The 17537-nt window shown below is 40.0% G+C and overlaps 1 protein-coding gene across 5 annotated transcripts in view; it reads left to right on the plus strand.

Moving 5' to 3' along the window:
• LOC109415077 (sodium leak channel NALCN) overlaps window positions 1-17537 on the plus strand; it is a 36697-nt gene that overhangs the window by 1831 nt on the left and 17329 nt on the right. For 4 of the 5 annotated variants that reach the window (XM_062856012.1, XM_062856011.1, XM_062856014.1 and 1 more), the window contains exons 2-9: window positions 7901-8086; window positions 8160-8512; window positions 8579-8727; window positions 8784-9751; window positions 9816-10723; window positions 12940-13990; window positions 14134-14328; window positions 14389-14606. In XM_062856012.1, the coding sequence (XP_062711996.1) occupies window positions 7901-8086; window positions 8160-8512; window positions 8579-8727; window positions 8784-9751; window positions 9816-10723; window positions 12940-13990; window positions 14134-14328; window positions 14389-14606 (4028 nt within the window). Of the gene's footprint in view, window positions 1-7900; window positions 8096-8159; window positions 8513-8578; window positions 8728-8783; window positions 9752-9815; window positions 10724-12939; window positions 13991-14133; window positions 14329-14388; window positions 14607-17537 lie in introns of those variants that run through there. The other variant, XM_062856015.1, reaches the window with a different exon arrangement.

Genomic DNA, 17537 nt, shown 5'->3' on the forward strand with positions numbered 1-17537 from the left:
ACAAAATAAATTGAAATGTGGAAAATATTCGAAAGAATACAAAAATTACCCAGAAATGGCTGAATTTATAAGAAAAAAATGACCAATTTGAAATATTAGCACTACTGCAGAGAATTTGCTAAAGCAATTCCATCTAATAGGTACAGAGGATTTGCTGAAGTATGTTGCCGTGTGCAGCATAGGGTCTTGTACCATTTGGGCAGGTGTACCTCTTTTGGGCACTTGCCGCTATAACTAAGTCAACTTCAAACCGATTGATTTGAAATTTTGTATAGAGTTAGACACTATAACTATGTACAAAAATTCAAATCAATCGGTTTGAAATTGACTTAGAGTAGGGGTCGCTCACTAATCCCAAAGTCGTGACAGAGCTGTGAAAGCGACTCTCTACGAGGTGAGTGTAAATTACATTCACCTCGTGGAGAGTTGCCTTCGCAGCTCACTCACGAATTCGGTATGCGTGTGCGACCCCTACTCTGTTCTGCAAACTTTTAGGCAAAATCACAAGGCAAAAGTCGTCCATATATTGTTTTTTTGATTGCACGCTTCTGAGTTGAGTAATCTGAAAGTGAGTGTAACTCTTTGCAAGTGAGTGTTCCCATCCTTGCTGCAATGCCGATAATTCTAGCAATTTTCTCGGCATAAGCTGGCCCATATCATGTGAAATATTCATCATAAGCCGTCCCATGTTGAATGTCAGGATTTCCGGAGAATGTTCAGGATTCCCTCAGAGATGCTCGAATAGCTTTTTATGCGTATAAATTGCACATGGGATAGCTTTTGAGAAAAAAAAATGAACATTCGACTGCTTATGCTGCAAAATGGAACATGAGACAACTTATGATGAACAACCTGAAAATGAGACAAATTGACTTGATGTTGTTTTCATGGAGTTTCTAAACAAAGTATACTAACCAAGAGTAGATTCTGAAAGTATACGCAAAAAGTAACATGGGACAACTATGCTGCACATGGCAGTATGGGAGGAACCATAAAATCTTAGGATATTGTGTCCAAATAATTGGAGGAAAATGTGTTCAGACAAGCCTGAAAGATATGATCATATAAAGAACTATGCCTATAGCATCCTGGAGAAACCCATGAAAAAAATCTTGGATAAATTCCAATAGGACGACATTGAAAACTGCTTAAAATGATAGTGGAGGAACTCATACAGAGATGCACTACGTAAACAATTAATACGTTAGGTATTAACACGTAACGCATAAGTACGATGGGCATAAATAAAATACGATATACATAATGGACGAATAGCATAATTCTCCATTCTTTTTAAACGTTCATTCTGCCTAATGTCCTTCATGGCTAACGTCTGAAATGCTTTTAAACCCAGCCCAGGGCCATGAGTTTGGCGTATGAACGACTCCATGGGGCTTCTTCGGGTGTTACTGCTTCTGGAATTCCCCTAATAATTTCTTTTGGAATTTCCCCAAAAAGTTTTATGGGATTACTAATGGACATTTTTTTCTGATATTTTACTTATCACCCCACATTTTAGGGGCCCCACAAAAACCGTTTTTGCTTGCCAAACATAAGCTTTATTTTTCATTTCGCTCAAGTACTGTTCAAAAACAGAGAAAAATTGTCTTTCTCATCGACCGAGGGGCCTCCACATCCACTCCTGCCCCGGGTTCCCTCAATCCTTAATCCGGTCCTGAGTACATTCAAGGATCTGAAAAAACGACTAGCCATGATATATCAAGGAAGTTACTAAGGTGTTTAATATGAATTAGCACATGATTTCCATAAAAATCTTTCTCTTCTGTGATTTCTTCGAGATTTCCTACTGGGATTTTTCAGTTCTATTTTGCTTCAGAAATATCTCATGCGATTCCTGATAATCGCCAAGTAGCAACTCGAAAATGCTTCTTGATTTAATTTTGGGATTACTTCTAGAGTTTCGGCAGGGATTTGTGCCAGGATTTCCTTGTTAGATTTCTGCAGACTTTTCTTCAGGAATTCCTTTATATGGTCCTTCTGACATATATCTAGTAGTTCTTTTGGGGATTTCTCCTGAACCTTCTGCTGGGATTCCTCTTACGGAACTACTTGAGAAATAACAGAAAGCACTATTGAACAAATTTTAAAAGAACATCCGGGAGTAATTCAAATCCAATAAATTCTAAGGAACTTCTTAAGAGAAAAAATCCTCAAAGAATCAGACAATTGCAAGGATCACACATAAATCCGGAAATTGATCTTAGTAATTGCAACGATAACCTGCTAGTATATACTTTATATGAGGTCAAGGAATATATCCGTTTGCCGAGAATCCAAAAGCTTGGTAAAATATTTACTGATTCTCGGTAAAATTTTTACCGAGATTTCGGTAGACCATCCTAAATCTGAAAAAAGAAACAATCCTTCAAGCACCTAGTAAAATAATTCCAGAAGGATCCCCAGATTTAGGAATGAATACTAGCTCTTCAAAGCTTCCTACTGGCATACTCAGACACTACACCAGGAGAAATCCCTGCAGATCTGTCTGTTATTTTCTTAGACATTCCTTCTAGAATCCTTCCTTCTTTTGCAACAGAAGATCCTTCTTAGATTCCTCGAAGATTCTCTTTTTCTGGTATTCCTCATGGAATTCATCAAACAGAAATCCTCCAGATATTCCTTCCAAGATTCTAGAAGAATCTCTAAGAGGAATCACAGAAAGATTTTTTCGAGCGATCCCAGAACTCTATGATGAATCCGAAAAGAAACTTCTTGAAAATCCCATAGGAAACTTTTCTGAAAAAATCAGAATGAGCTCTGGAAGAAATAGCAGTAGAAACTGATAGATTTTTTTAATTTTGTAATTGCATTACATAATGACAAAATCATTTTTCAAGTCAAGGAAAAAAACAACGATGGTTTCGATGTTTAGGAAACATAAAAAAAACTAATAAAGTACAGTGTATACATTTTGAATGAAGAATTAGCTTTACGTAGGAATTCACAAAATTAAAATCACGAGAAATCTTAGAAGGACCTTTTTGATGAAGATTTATACCTATATTACGTCCATAGTGTTTCGGGAATTTACATAAACACCACCCCCTCCCCTTGTTGGGCTTTTCTCTCATCACATACCTAATTCACGTACCATGATTTCGCGTGAAATTGATCACTTTTCACAGTTTTTGGCTTCTATTTTATGAATATTTATCGAGATGGTCAAAATCAATGCTTTAAAACAATTACGACCACTGCAAATCATTTTACTGCAATAAATATCATTTAAAATAAGAAATCAGAAATTTTAGTTTCGGGGTGAAATTGTTCAGTCAGTGGAATGTCTTTGTAAGTGCTGAAAACAAATTTTCCATCTGAATTAATCACCCCAGAATGCGAAAAGCTTTGTAAAACTTATACAAGTTTAGTAAATTCTTAATCATTTAAATTGTAAGTTTAATAAATATAAAGAAAACGCCTAAAAGTATGCAACTTTTATGCTAATCAAATCATTACTCGATCACGATCAACGATCAATTCTGACTATACATGTCAATGGTTGCTCCTCCGTGATTGATCTGAACTGGTACCAATTGCACTGAGATCCAACTGAATAAGGGGCTGGGACATTCCACTTATTCTCAAAGTGCAATTTTTAGCAGCTCATGCATATTTGATCAATAACGGCGCCGGCCAAGTCCTTATAGTCAGCTGAGAAGGGAAAGGAATGTTAAAGTGTACTGGTTGTTGCTACTAGAGACCGAGAGCACTCTGCGTCCCCACAACCCGCACGGACTGGGGTATTTGTTAGACGGAAAGGATGGGAGATCTGGGAGTCACCGTTGGGTCGGTGATGCGATCCATGGATAGGGGTTATTTATAGTGTTCGTGATAGATTGTGTGAGCAAGAGAAAGTGGATAGAAAGATACAAAGTAGGATGAAAAGGACGGGCCAGGGATTGAACCCATGACCTTCTGCATACGAATCAGAAACGGTAGCCACTAGACCACTAAGCCCGTCTTCTTTATTACTTTAGAAAAAGTACAATTTTATGCATAGATATCAATATTTATAGAACTTTTGATGACGAAATCGGGTTTAGCGAACACTTGGCAGCTATAAACATTCATTCTAACATTTATTCAGTTTGCGATACAACTACGGTAATAAAAGTTTGAGGGCCCATATAGCCGAGGCGGTAAACGCACGGGTATTCAGCATGACCATGCTGAGGGTGACGGGTTCGATTCCCGGTCGGTCCAGGATCTTTTCGTAAAGGAAATTTCTTTGACTTCCTTGGGCATAGAGTATCTTCGTGCCTGCCACACGATATACACATGCAAAATGGTCATTGGCAGAGGAAGCTCTCAGTTAATAACTGTGGAAGTGCTCATAGAACACTAAGCTGAGAAGCAGGCTTTGTCCCAGTGAGGACGTTACGCCAAGAAGAAGAAGAAGAAGAAAAGTTTGAAAGTGTCTTTGAAATTTGCCAAACACGCAGTTTCGGAAAATATAAAATTTAATATAGAAATGTGTGACCAATTAGCTATAAAACATGTAAACTCATCATTCAATAACCCTTGAGCCAGATGATGGTCATTTTGTACATTTTTGTTTTTAAGTTCAAAGCTTTATTTTTGAAAAATAAAAATTGCCCTCACGTCTATCAGTTTCACCCCACTGATCAATTTCACCCGAAATCACGGTACTGGCACACTTTCCTGGACCCTCCTTCTGTCTCAAATGTTACAAATAATTTGTGGAAACGTTCAGAATAAATACCTTCAGGAGTTCCTGAAAAAATCTCAGAAGGAAATACTGCATGAATTTCAAAATGAACTCAGAGGCGATCACAAACAAATATGTTCATCAGATGAATTTCCTTCCTCAAATCATACACTGCTAAAAAACAACAAAACCTTTTATTGGCTTCTAAACACTTCAACTTCCGAAGCGTCGATGGGCGTATGAGTAAAGCACGCACTCGCTAACCTTGACGTTCCTGGTTTGATTCCAGGTTGCGATTTTTTTTAATTTGTGCAAAATATTTCATAAAAATATATATGAATGTCATAAGACATAGTTTCAGTTTTTGTACGTTATCGGTGTGATTTTCATACGTGAGTGTTATGAAATTTATACAGTAACAGTAACAATAATGGTTGGCGCTTTGAATTCAAAATCATAGTTCGTAACTATGATTTTCGCAAGAAATTCTTGTGGCAAAAAATCATAGATGATTCGTATGATTTTCAGAGTTGCAGTTTCCTCAGTGTAGGTTATTTTTCTAGTTTTACCATGAAGGCCGAACGATTTTGGACAAATGACGTTCTGCCAAATGACATTCGATCAAATGACTTGGGACCAAAAACTGGAACCTTTACCGGTTATTTCGATCTAAAAACTTTCTATCGTTCTAGAAATAGTTCTAAAAATCGTTCTAGAAACAACAAAGATTGACTCATTTCAGCACCAGATAGCCAAAAATGCACCATGGATAAGGGGAATATCTAGTTCAAACGCAGAAAGTGATAGCAAAAATCTTTAGATACCTAAATATATTTCAATAATTTTATGATAATTAGCTTTCAGAAGATTTCCATAAAATCATTGCAGAAAAGTATCTCTGGAGATTCTAGTCGAGAGAGTAAATTTTGGAATCTGAAATAGGTAATTTGTGAAGGAATCCCTGGGCAGATTTCTGAAAGAAACCATGGATGTAGTCTTACAAAAAGTTTTGACTGCGTTCTTAAGCACATACTGAAGAACGTACAGCGGAGTTCTTGGGTAGAGGGACAGAAATGTGTTGAAAAAGTGCTGGAGAAATCCCAGTGCTGAAAATGTTATTTCGACATATACAAATTCAACCGCCTACAGCTAATTTCAGAAGCTGGACCCGAGAATATGGTACATGGAAAACTTGTGCAGCTAGATCAGTTCTACAAGCAAGTCACGGAAAACCCGCTCTTTTTCGAATATTTAAGGTAAATGTCAAGGACTACCTTTGAAAAATGCCTATTGATATTCACCATCGGATCGACTGTTGATATTGAAATTTGGAGGTTATGGTTTTCGGCCTTGGAGAAATTACTTAAAAACGAAACTTAAGCATCAGTTTTAGAGCTATTCGTCCCAGGACTAACTTAAAATATTAATTTCAGAAGCTTAGTCGGGGATGTATTCAACAATTCATCCAGATATTTTTTCTGAGAATTCGGAATTCTGAAAATTCTGAATTTCTAAATTTCTTCTAATGTTTTTCTTTAATAATTTCCAGATAGGAAATCCTATCACAGACAAACAGACGTACCACTGGCGAAATATCCATCGACCACCCTTTTAAGGATCGTTTTAAATCTTCATAATTGTGGCATTCACAATCAGAAAGGCGCGCATCGTTTTTCTTTGCGTTTGACATTTCACACTAGCGCCTTCTGTTGACGATATTGCACAACATATTGTTCCGTGCAACGTTTCCACCAGGTGATACTAGTATGAACTGGGCAATAGATTTTCACGAAAATTGTTCTAAATGTTACGTCTGTATGTTTGTGTTTTTACTTTTAGTATAGGTTCTGCATAGGTTCTTCCAGAAATTCTAGGGGTTTTGTCAAAAGATGCATTTAGAATTTCGTAAAATTTCAAGGATTCCGCCAAATATTCCACCTGAGATTTCCCAAACAATACTTCCAAAAAGTCGTATAAAGAGTTTAAAAGTTATTTTAGAAAAATTCTCTCCTAATTGTATTGATTATGTAAAATGAAATAAACTGATTAGCTAGTAGACTTTGAAGTTTATAGAAACAATCTCACAAAGCATGTAACTAGCATAATGTGCATTGTTTGTTTCATGGAATGCAACATTCAGTTAGCATGATACTTGGTTTACTAATATCACTTATCCCCTGTACATAGACAAAATGATCGGGACAGGCAATTTTTTTACTTTTCAGAGAATGTAGCTGTAACTAGCTAAAAACTAGCTGTAACTTTTCGAAACGTGCATAAAATATACTCAAATTTTCACTGTAAGTTCATCAACTAGTTGTGTATCAGTGGACAAAATTTGGAAAAGATCGGGCTATTCTGTATGAAGTAATAAAGATTCTAGAATAAGGTATAATTATCCGATAGCCATCTTTGAGCTTGATATCTCCGGATTCAATGAGCCGAATACAATGAAATTTTGACTATTCATGGCTTATTATAATGAAATTTGAAAAACTTTTGACACAACTAAAAATTCTTAGTACAGAAGAAAATTATTACGATTAGTTAATTTTCCTATTAAAACACCAAATTTTCTAAAACTTCAACACCGTTTCAAAATTCAAGATGCTAATTATAATTCAATTAAATTCCTTCTAATTGTCTTTAATATAAATATGTTTTGAAGGAAAGTAACAACATAGCCTTCAATTAAGAAAAAGTATTGGGATGCACATTAAAAATAGACCAATTTACTAAAAAATCATAAAATAAATAAAATCGCTATAACTTTTCTTCTTATTAATAATTTAAAGTTGTGTCAAACGTTTTTCTAAGTCATAAATGGACAAAATTTCATTGCATTCGGTTCATTGAATCCGGAGATAAAACAGCTCAAAGTTGGCTATCGGATAATTATACCTATTTCTTGAATCTTTATAACTTCGTGTAGAATAGCCCGATCTTTTCCAAATTTTGTCCACTGATACACAACTAGTTGATGAACTTCCAGTAAAAATTTGAGAATAGTTGATGCACTTTTAAAAAAGTTACAGCTAGTTGAACATTTTTGGAAAAGTGAAAATTTTGCCTGTCTCGATCATTTTGTCTATCCCCTGTACCTTGTACTTGGTAGTTAATTATTCACGAAAGCTTTGCATTCAGCACTGTTAAAAAAAAAACATTTTTTTTATTTGATCATAACAATTGATCGATTCTTCTCTTCCCTAGCGATGGGTTCGCCGGTTGATGCGCCTGTGCGCGCTAGTATCGCTCACTTCGGTATCGATGAACACACCGAAAACGTTCGAGAGATATCCGTTTCTCCAATATCTCACACTATGCAGCGATACCGTAGTCACCTTGCTGTTCACAGCGGAAATGATTGCCAAAATTCACATACGGGGCCTGATAAGGGTAAGTTGAGTAAGTTTCTATAACGTTCTGTTGCAGTGGTTTATTAAGTTTAACTTTTCACTCGTAATTTCAGGGAGAAGCACCATACCTGAAGGATCACTGGTGCCAATTCGACGCTTCCATGGTGTTCTTCCTTTGGGCGTCCGTGGTGCTGCATATCTTCGAGATGCTTGGAATATTACCCAAATTTCACTATCTCACCATCTTGCGAGCACCGCGGCCCCTGATAATGATTCGCTTCCTCAGAGTCTTCCTAAAGTTTTCCATGCCAAAAAGTCGAATCAACCAGATTTTCAAACGATCCAGTCAGCAAATCTACAACGTCACGTTGTTCTTCCTGTTCTTCATGTCGCTGTACGGATTGTTGGGAGTACAGTTCTTCGGCGAACTGAAGAACCATTGCGTTCTCAATACGACGGAAAAAGAGTAAGGAAGTTGCGATAGATTCGAAGATTTGTTTCAAAGACATAATTGGGTATTGTTTGTTTACAGGGGTCTAACCGTGAATTCCTTAGCAATACCAGACACATTTTGTTCAACGGATCCTGACTCCGGATATCAATGTCCCACTGGCATGAAATGCATGAAAATGGACTTTCTCACTAATTACGTACAGGGCTTCAATGGATTCGAAGATATTGGTAGGATATCCAAATCACTTCCAAATAATTTATTAGTAAAACATTTTCCTTTCTAGCTACAAGCATATTCACGGTTTACCAGGCAGCCTCCCAAGAGGGCTGGGTCTTCATAATGTACCGTGCCATAGACAGTCTTCCAGCTTGGCGAGCAGCATTCTACTTCAGCACGATGATTTTCTTCCTAGCATGGTTGGTGAAGAACGTTTTCATCGCTGTCATTACCGAAACGTTCAACGAAATTCGGGTCCAGTTCCAACAGATGTGGGGAGTTCGAGGACAAATTCAAAATAGCACTGCGTCTCAGACGATAACTGGAGATGACACCGGCTGGAAGTTGATTACAATCGATGAGAATAAGCATGGTGGCCTAGCCAACGAAACCTGCCACACAATTTTGAAATCTCCGTACTTTAGACTGCTGGTTATGTCTACGATCTTGGCAAATGGAATCGTAACCGCTACAATGCACTTCAAACATGACGGAAGGCCAAGACAAGTTTTCTACGAAAAGTACTATTACATTGAAATGACGTTTACCTTTCTGCTGGATCTAGAAACACTATTCAAGATATATTGTCTCGGCTGGAGGGGCTACTTCAAGCACTCGATCCACAAATTCGAACTGCTGCTAGCCATCGGAACGAGCCTGCACATTATCCCCGGACTGTACCTTTCCGGATTTACGTATTTCCAAGTGCTGAGAGTGGTTCGTCTGATCAAGGCTTCGCCCATGTTGGAAGGATTCGTGTACAAGATCTTCGGTCCCGGAAAGAAGTTGGGATCACTGATCATCTTCACCATGTGTTTGCTGATCATCAGTTCTAGCATTTCGATGCAACTGTTCTGCTTTCTTTGCGACTACACCAAATTCGAAAGCTTTCCAGATGCATTCATGTCTATGTTCCAGATCTTGACGCAAGAAGCTTGGGTGGAAGTAATGGATGAGACAATGATACGCACGAGTAAAACACTGACTCCTCTGGTTGCCGTTTACTTCATATTGTACCACTTGTTCGTCACTTTGGTAAGATTTTGGAATAATATATCATAGGGTATTACTAACTATCAAACACTTTGTGTAATTTTAGATTGTGTTAAGTTTGTTCGTGGCGGTCATTTTGGACAATTTGGAGTTAGACGAAGACATCAAGAAGCTGAAGCAACTTAAGTTTCGAGAACAAAGTGCTGAAATCAAAGAAACGCTGCCATTTCGATTGAGAATTTTTGAAAAGTTTCCCGATTCACCGCAGATGACGATTTTGCACAGGATTCCCAATGATTTTACATTGCCGAAGGTTCGCGAATCGTTCATGAAGCAGTTCGTGATCGATATGGATCCTGAAGATCCAGCGTTCGTCGAGGGTTATAAACGTCCCGTGTCGGAATGTTGGGAATCGAAGGTTGTGTATCGGAAACAGAAACCGGTCAACGTGATGAATAAAACGGCCAAGGTGCGATCAGTTGGAAGCAGTTTGAGAAAGATGGCCATCACGCACATAATCAACGATTCCAACAACCAACGGCTGATGTTGGGCGATTCGGCTATAATTCCCCAAGCTGGGGCAAAATCTGGCCTGAAATCGCAAGGAACCATCACGCAACACAAACCATGGAGAATGGATCAGAAGAAGTTCGGATCGAGATCGATTCGCCGCAGCGTCCGAAGTGGTTCGATAAAACTCAAACAAACCTACGAGCACCTGATGGAGAATGGAGATATTGGCGGAACGGGACGGGTAACATCTTCTCGAGCCAGACCACACGATTTGGATATCAAGATATTGCAAGCAAAACGACAGCAGGCGGAAATGCGACGAAACCAGCGGGAGGAAGATCTGCGAGAAAATCATCCCTTTTTCGATACGCCACTTTTTGCCGTACCGAGGGAGAGCAAGTTTAGAAAGATATGCCAACGAATCGTGCACGGCCGGTACGATGCCAGGCTGAAAGATCCGCTGACGGGAAATGAGCGAAAAGTGCAGTACAAAAGTATGCAGTAAGTATAAATTTCAAGAATTTTTAAGTTTAAATGTTAAAAAAAATCATAGGTGATACAAGCTGATTACGCAATCCGTAAAAGGTTATATTCGCAGCAACTATTCGCCTTTTCTATCCTCAATTATGTGCTTTGTCTTGTTTGAGTTAATCCTTAAGCCTATACTCACTGTCTCCTTCTACAGAGGAGCATAAGCTTCCTCCACTACCTTACGCTAGCTAGCATGTGTGACCGTGCGATGATAGTGCACGCCAGACCTCCTATACGCTCCTTCGAATTGGAAAAAGCGTCACCCTGCTTCAATCCATTCAAGATCACAAACGATGTAGACACTTCGTCTGCGATCCAAATACTTGACCAGCGTTGCGCGTATCGGCTTAATTAATTTTGCTAAATTAGTTGACTTAATTTGTTTTGAAATAATGCAATTTCTTTTCACTGAATCGTACTTATTTACCTTACCGATCAGACTAAGGCCTGAGTGTCCTCTGCTGTACGTCGGAGTCGTCTCCATTTTACTCGGTCCATGGCAGTGCCACTCCGGTTCCACACTCTGTGAATGGTTCACAAATCGTCCTCCACTTGATCGACCCACCTAGCTCGCTGTGCACCACGCCTTTTTGTATCGGTCGGATGGTTCTCGAGAACCATTTTAATCGGGTTAGTTCTCTCAGCAGCTGACGCAGCTTTTGATTTATTCGCCTTCTCTAAGTCCGGTCTGCCATCTGCACTCCGCCGTAGCTGGTACGCAACACCTTCCGTTCGAAAACTCCAAGGGCGCGTTGGTTGTCTGCACGTAGAGTCCATGCTTCGTGCCCATAGAGGACTATCGGTCTAATCAGCGTTTTGAAAATATTTAACTTCGTGTGAGTTAACTTTGTTCGATCGTAGACTCCAAAGTAAGCTCGATTTTCTGCCACAATGCGTCTCTGAATTTCTCTGCTGATGTTGTTGTCGGTGGTCGCCACCCAGTGAGCCTTCGACCGCCTTGATTTCACCACCGTAGATAGAGACTCGGGGTGGCGAGCGTGGTAATTCCTCCCTAGAGCCCTTTGGTATCATGTACTTTGTCTTCAACACATGATTGACTAATCCGATTTACCTGGCTTCATTCATTATTCGGATGTATGTTTCCGCCATCGTCTCGCATTAGCGCCGTCCATGCGGGAAAGAAGACGTACCCGGATATCGGCGTGGCGAGGTATCTTGAGACCACACAAGAATATCAAGCACTTGAAGTGATCGATGTCCACTTTCTAGAACTCGAGGAGTAAGCACGGTTTACCTTCCGTCCGTAGCTGATGATGTCGTCGGCCTCGTTTTTCACCAGCTGCAGGCACTGAGAGCGCTTGTTAAAAAAACCGATGTCGGTGTACCGAAAATTTTCTTCAGCGTGGAAATCGTATCGTCGATTTGGATGTCCTTTGGAAGCCTGAGCAGAATGTAGTTCACGTAGCGGCTGTGTGAAGCATGATCCAACTTCCGCAGGAGAAGACGTACCTTGGCCGCGTCGTCGAGATTTCGGGCGTCGTTTTCGAAAAGGTCCGAATAACGTGCATACCACTTTTCGAAGGTGATGCCGTTTCGGGATCGTACATAAACTCGTTGATGTTCGTGGAGAGGGACTCCAGCACTTTCTCCTGGCTGATCGGTGTCGGCGTGGCCAATCGTTGAAGCAGTTGAGCCATTTTCAGAATCGCTGCTGTGCTGTTTTGGAAGTTGGAACTCGCTGCGTAAGGAACCGTCGTCACCAAAAATGTTGTGTTTCGGCCAAAAAACGATGTATTTCGGAATCAACCAAAGCAGTGAAAAAATGTGGTTTAGGCAAATTAAAATACGAGCTAATTTATAAAAGTCTATACTTCACCATTGTTCACTGCAAAAGAGACCGAGTAAGGCTCGGGCAACGCGCAGGTTGCTGTGAAAACGGGTTGCTAATGGCATCCAATTTGAATTTGATTTTTTGCGCGGCGTGCTACGATCACGCCTAACAAATATCATCAGCGAAACCAAGCAGTGTAAAAATCGTTCCCGTGTCACTGAATCGTACGCTGCTTTCAAATCAATGAACGCAACGGGTCTGCTTAGTATATGGTAAATTAGCAGAAACATTAGAATGTGACTTTTTGAACACTTTCATGAAACATGAAAAATATCAACTAAAAATTATGGCAAAACGTGTCTATATCTAATGAATGTTCTCTTTCACATTTCAGCAATTTCCTGGGCCTCGTAACATATCTCGACTGGGTGATGATCTTCGTGACGACACTATCCTGCATATCGATGATGTTCGAAACACCACAGTACAGGGTGATGGAACACATAACCCTACAGATCGCCGAGTACATTTTTGTCATCTTCATGAGTCTCGAGCTGGCTCTCAAGATTCTGGCAGACGGACTATTCTTCACCCCCAAGGCGTACATCAAAGACGTAGCATCCGTGCTGGACGTGTTCATCTACGTTGTTTCGCTTTCGTTTCTGATATGGATGCCCCGTCAAGTGCCGAGCAGTTCATCGGCGCAGCTGTTGATGATTCTCCGTTGTTTGAAACCATTGCGGATATTTACCCTGGTGCCTCACATGCGCAAAGTGGTGTACGAGCTGTGTCGAGGCTTCAAAGAAATTTTACTCGTATCAACGTTATTGATTCTGCTGATGTTCATCTTTGCCAGCTACGGAGTACAGCTCTACGGAGGACGCTTGGCACGTTGCAACGACCCGACGATCATCAAGAGAGAAGACTGCGTCGGAGTGTTCATGAGACGGGTATTCGTGACGAAGATGAAGTTGACGCCAGGTGTAAACGAATCTTATCCAGCTATGCTGGTTCCAAGAGTTTGGGCCAACCCAAGAAGGTTTAATTTTGACAACATTGGGGATGCTATGCTGGCGCTGTTTGAGGTCCTCTCGTACAAGGGATGGATTGATGTACGAGATGTGTTGATCAAAGCGCTAGGTCCGGTGCACGCCATCTACATCCACGTGTACATTTTCCTTGGCTGTATGATCGGATTGACACTGTTCGTAGGTGTCGTGATTGCCAACTATTCTGAGAACAAAGGAACGGCGCTACTGACCGTAGATCAGCGCAGATGGTGCGACTTGAAGAAGCGGTTGAAGATTGCCCAGCCTCTACATTTGCCACCGCGTCCAGACGGAAGGAAATTTAGGGCATTCGTCTACGACATAACGCAGCACATTGCTTTCAAACGTTGCATAGCGGTAGTAGTACTGGTGAACAGCATGCTCCTCTCGATAACGGTAATATTTTGTGGAATGTTCAAAGTAACCAGTGTTGATTGTCTGTTATCTTCTCTCTTTCCGTTCTGACAATCAACAATGATCCACTAATAGAGAGTAGCTTAGCGACTCGAATGAATAACTCTACTATATTTCTATTACAGTGGACGAAGGATGAAATTCATACAGAACGGCTGGTGATTGTCAGCACGTTGCTGACCTTCGTGTTCGTGATAGAAGTGGTCATGAAGAACATCGCCTTCACTCCCAGAGGATACTGGCAATCACGACGGAATCGATATGACCTCTTGGTAACTGTAGCAGGGGTAGTGTGGATATTCCTCCAAACAACACTGAGAGTGAGATGTCTAAATACCACTGAATTGAAACAATTCATTTTTAACCTAATCTTGTTTTAGAGCGACTTATCATATTTCATTGGTTTTATGGTTGTCATATTGAGATTTTTCACAATAACTGGCAAGCATACGACCTTGAAAATGTTGATGCTAACGGTCGGTGTCTCAGTGTGTAAATCGTTCTTCATCATCTTCGGAATGTTTCTGCTAGTATTCTTCTACGCGCTAGCAGGAACGATTCTGTTCGGTACGGTAAAATACGGCGAGGGAATCGGGCGGTAAGTACCCTCACGCACGATGGCTATGTAGCGTCCCCGTTAGATCTTTGGTTTTACCATACACAATCCCACCATCTTTATCGAGCACCCTCAATGGCTAAGCAAAAACCAAGCAAAATTCACTCTGTAGTTAAACGTACTCGTGACTGTCCCCGCAGCGAGAGTGAGGAAATATCTGATGAATTAAGTTCGAACCGATCTCCTGTGTTGGGCCGGGCTCGAATCTTTTGTTGGATAAAAGCCTGGTTGAGATCACCCATAGAATGAAAATAATTTCGAAAACGAAATCCCCGCTTAGTTCATTTGATAATTCCCGAGTTTTTAGTTCTGCAGGCTGAGTATTGCTTTGTAATCAAGTGATCGAATTAATGCCAGAAAAAAAAACACTACTCAATTACTGACACTCAACAGCAAAGATTATATTTCATAAGATAGTATCGTGAAACGGGAAAATTTTCAGCGCCTTTTCTCAATTTTTGGGAGACCCATATTTTTTTGTGTAAGAAAAAGTCACTGGTCGGGTTGTATAATCTGTAGCCTTCCACTTCATCTGCGTATCCCACGAATACACATTTGGTTGATTTCGGATCTAACTTTTTACTTTAACCTTCTCTGCTTCAGAATATGTACCATGGCGACAGAACCGAATTCTTCGGGTATCCTATGTAGGGTTTCTTTCCCGTCCATGCTTCTTCTGGAGTCTTGCCTTGCAGGATACGCGCCGTCGTAGCCAAGGTTTTTATATAATGGAAGGTTAAGCAGGACGTTTAGTTTGTGGAGAAAAGCAGAGGAAGCCAAATTTCAAAGGAATTTGCTGAGGAGGGGTGTTTGTTTTCAGAATTTCTCACGATGAAAAAATAACGGCCGCTCAGCCAGTTTTGACATCTAAGACTACCTTAGAATATGTAAATACCTTGGTCGTAGCGATTGATGAAATACACTGCGGTGTTCACCGCTTCCACCCAAAATCACTTCTGCATCTTAGCTTCATTCAGCATACTTCGGACTTTCTCCAGGTTTCTTTTATTCATCCGTTCCGGTTTCCCGTTCTGTTCTGGAGTACACGGACAAGATTTCTGATGTCGAATTTCATCCTGCCTCAGGCCGGCACTGAATCGCCCGTTCATGAATTATCAGCCGTTGTCTCTACTCAAGATTTTCAGTTTTGTCGTTCAGCCGTTACTTTAAAATCTTCATAAGCATGATATAGGGTAATTAATGTATTTTGGACAGGCTGAGGACAACATTGGAAAATTTGTCTCTTTAATTGCTTAAAAACCTATTGAATATTTTGAAAAATTACTAATACGATCATAATATGACTGTTCTGTGCGTTCCTGGTGACAAAAACCTTAACGAAAGCATTTAAAGCTTAGAAAATCTTAGAAATAGCTACACCAAAACAGTTTATTTTTGGACCAGTAATGGTACATTATATGTAGCTTATGGGTCATTCCACGCCAAGTGACCGACCGCTTGCAATCGACCATCACGGATTTGAACCAAAGGAGACTGGGCGAATCTGGGCCCGGAATGTACACCAATGACCCATAGCTCTTTCGAAAGGTCTAGTTGAGACAAGAAAAAGTTGCTATGGGGCCAAAAATATTCATCATGGGAGAAAAAAGTTATTTGACATTGTATGGGACGGATTTTAGTTGTTTTTGTAGTAATTATTTGCATCATTTTTTACAAGCAACCAATCTCAAATAAACCAAATGTCTCATCTGTCAGTGTTATACACAATAATAAGTCATTAAAAGACACAGACACGTTTAATGCTTCCAGTGAGCTATTTGCTCTTTGAAGGACGCACGACACTAGACAACGGACTAGCATGCAACGCCCAGTGGCACAGCCGAAAACTTTTTCTGACAGCTGCGGCGGGAATCGAACCCGCGCTCCTTAGCACGATGCGACTAAAGGCTTGGTGACCTTAGCCGCACGACCACGATTTCAGGAACAGGCCAGTGCACAAAAAAGGTTGGGATTTCTGCAAGTTTTTTTTTGGGAAAAAGAGGAGGGGCACGTGTGTATTAATCTATGTATTAATATTACTATAGTGGAATGAGTATAACCAAAGGTACTATACCTAAAAACCCATCCCTTGAGCAAGTGCTTGTGTAATGTACAGATTCTTATGTTGAAACACAGTGAAACATATCAAAATATAAGGGGAGTATAAAAAAAAAACTTTTTGAGTCAAGTGAAACTTGGCATTTAATTAAGGTGTTTTTATTATGTGATAGTGATGCATAAGGTTCTATGGATAATATTCATTGCTGTACCGTGAGGATACCAGAAAAAATGTGACTTTAGGTAGACGACAATGCTTTCAATAAGAAGCTCGGTTACTTAGGATGTTTGATCTCAGCAAAAACATTGTTACCTTGGGAATAGTAAGTGAATTCAATATACATATAATGGATCTAAGAAGATTCGGATACCGAGAGAAATACCTAGGGCTATTCCAAAAATGAAACGAGATGCAAAAAAAAGCTGGCGATTTATGGAGCTAGATGCTAGTAAAAAGCAAAGAGTTACTGGAAAAAGCTGACGATTTGAACAAAAAGCTCATATTAGAGCAGGAAGTGGAAGATTCTGAGAAGAAGCAGATGAATCCCAGAGAAGTCAAGAAAAACCTCAAGAAACTTAAAAAAACTGGGTATTCTGGAAAGCAACCGAGGGCTCTAGAAACATGCTGGTGGTTCTGAGGAGGAAGTGGTGATTTCAAAGGAACTAGAAAAAATAATGGAATTTAAAGATAGAAGCTTTGGATTCTAGCTAGGATTGGATAAGACTGACAGAAATAAGGGTTTCTGAGGGACAGCTGTTTGTGTTTGAATAAACGGGCGATTAATTGTGATATGATATCACTGATATCGAGAGGCACAATCAGTGCTGAAAATTTCATGTGAAAAATGCCAAATG

This window comes from Aedes albopictus, chromosome 3 (assembly GCF_035046485.1).
Source record: "Aedes albopictus strain Foshan chromosome 3, AalbF5, whole genome shotgun sequence".
In the NCBI taxonomy this organism is placed as follows: Eukaryota; Metazoa; Arthropoda; class Insecta; order Diptera; family Culicidae; genus Aedes; species Aedes albopictus.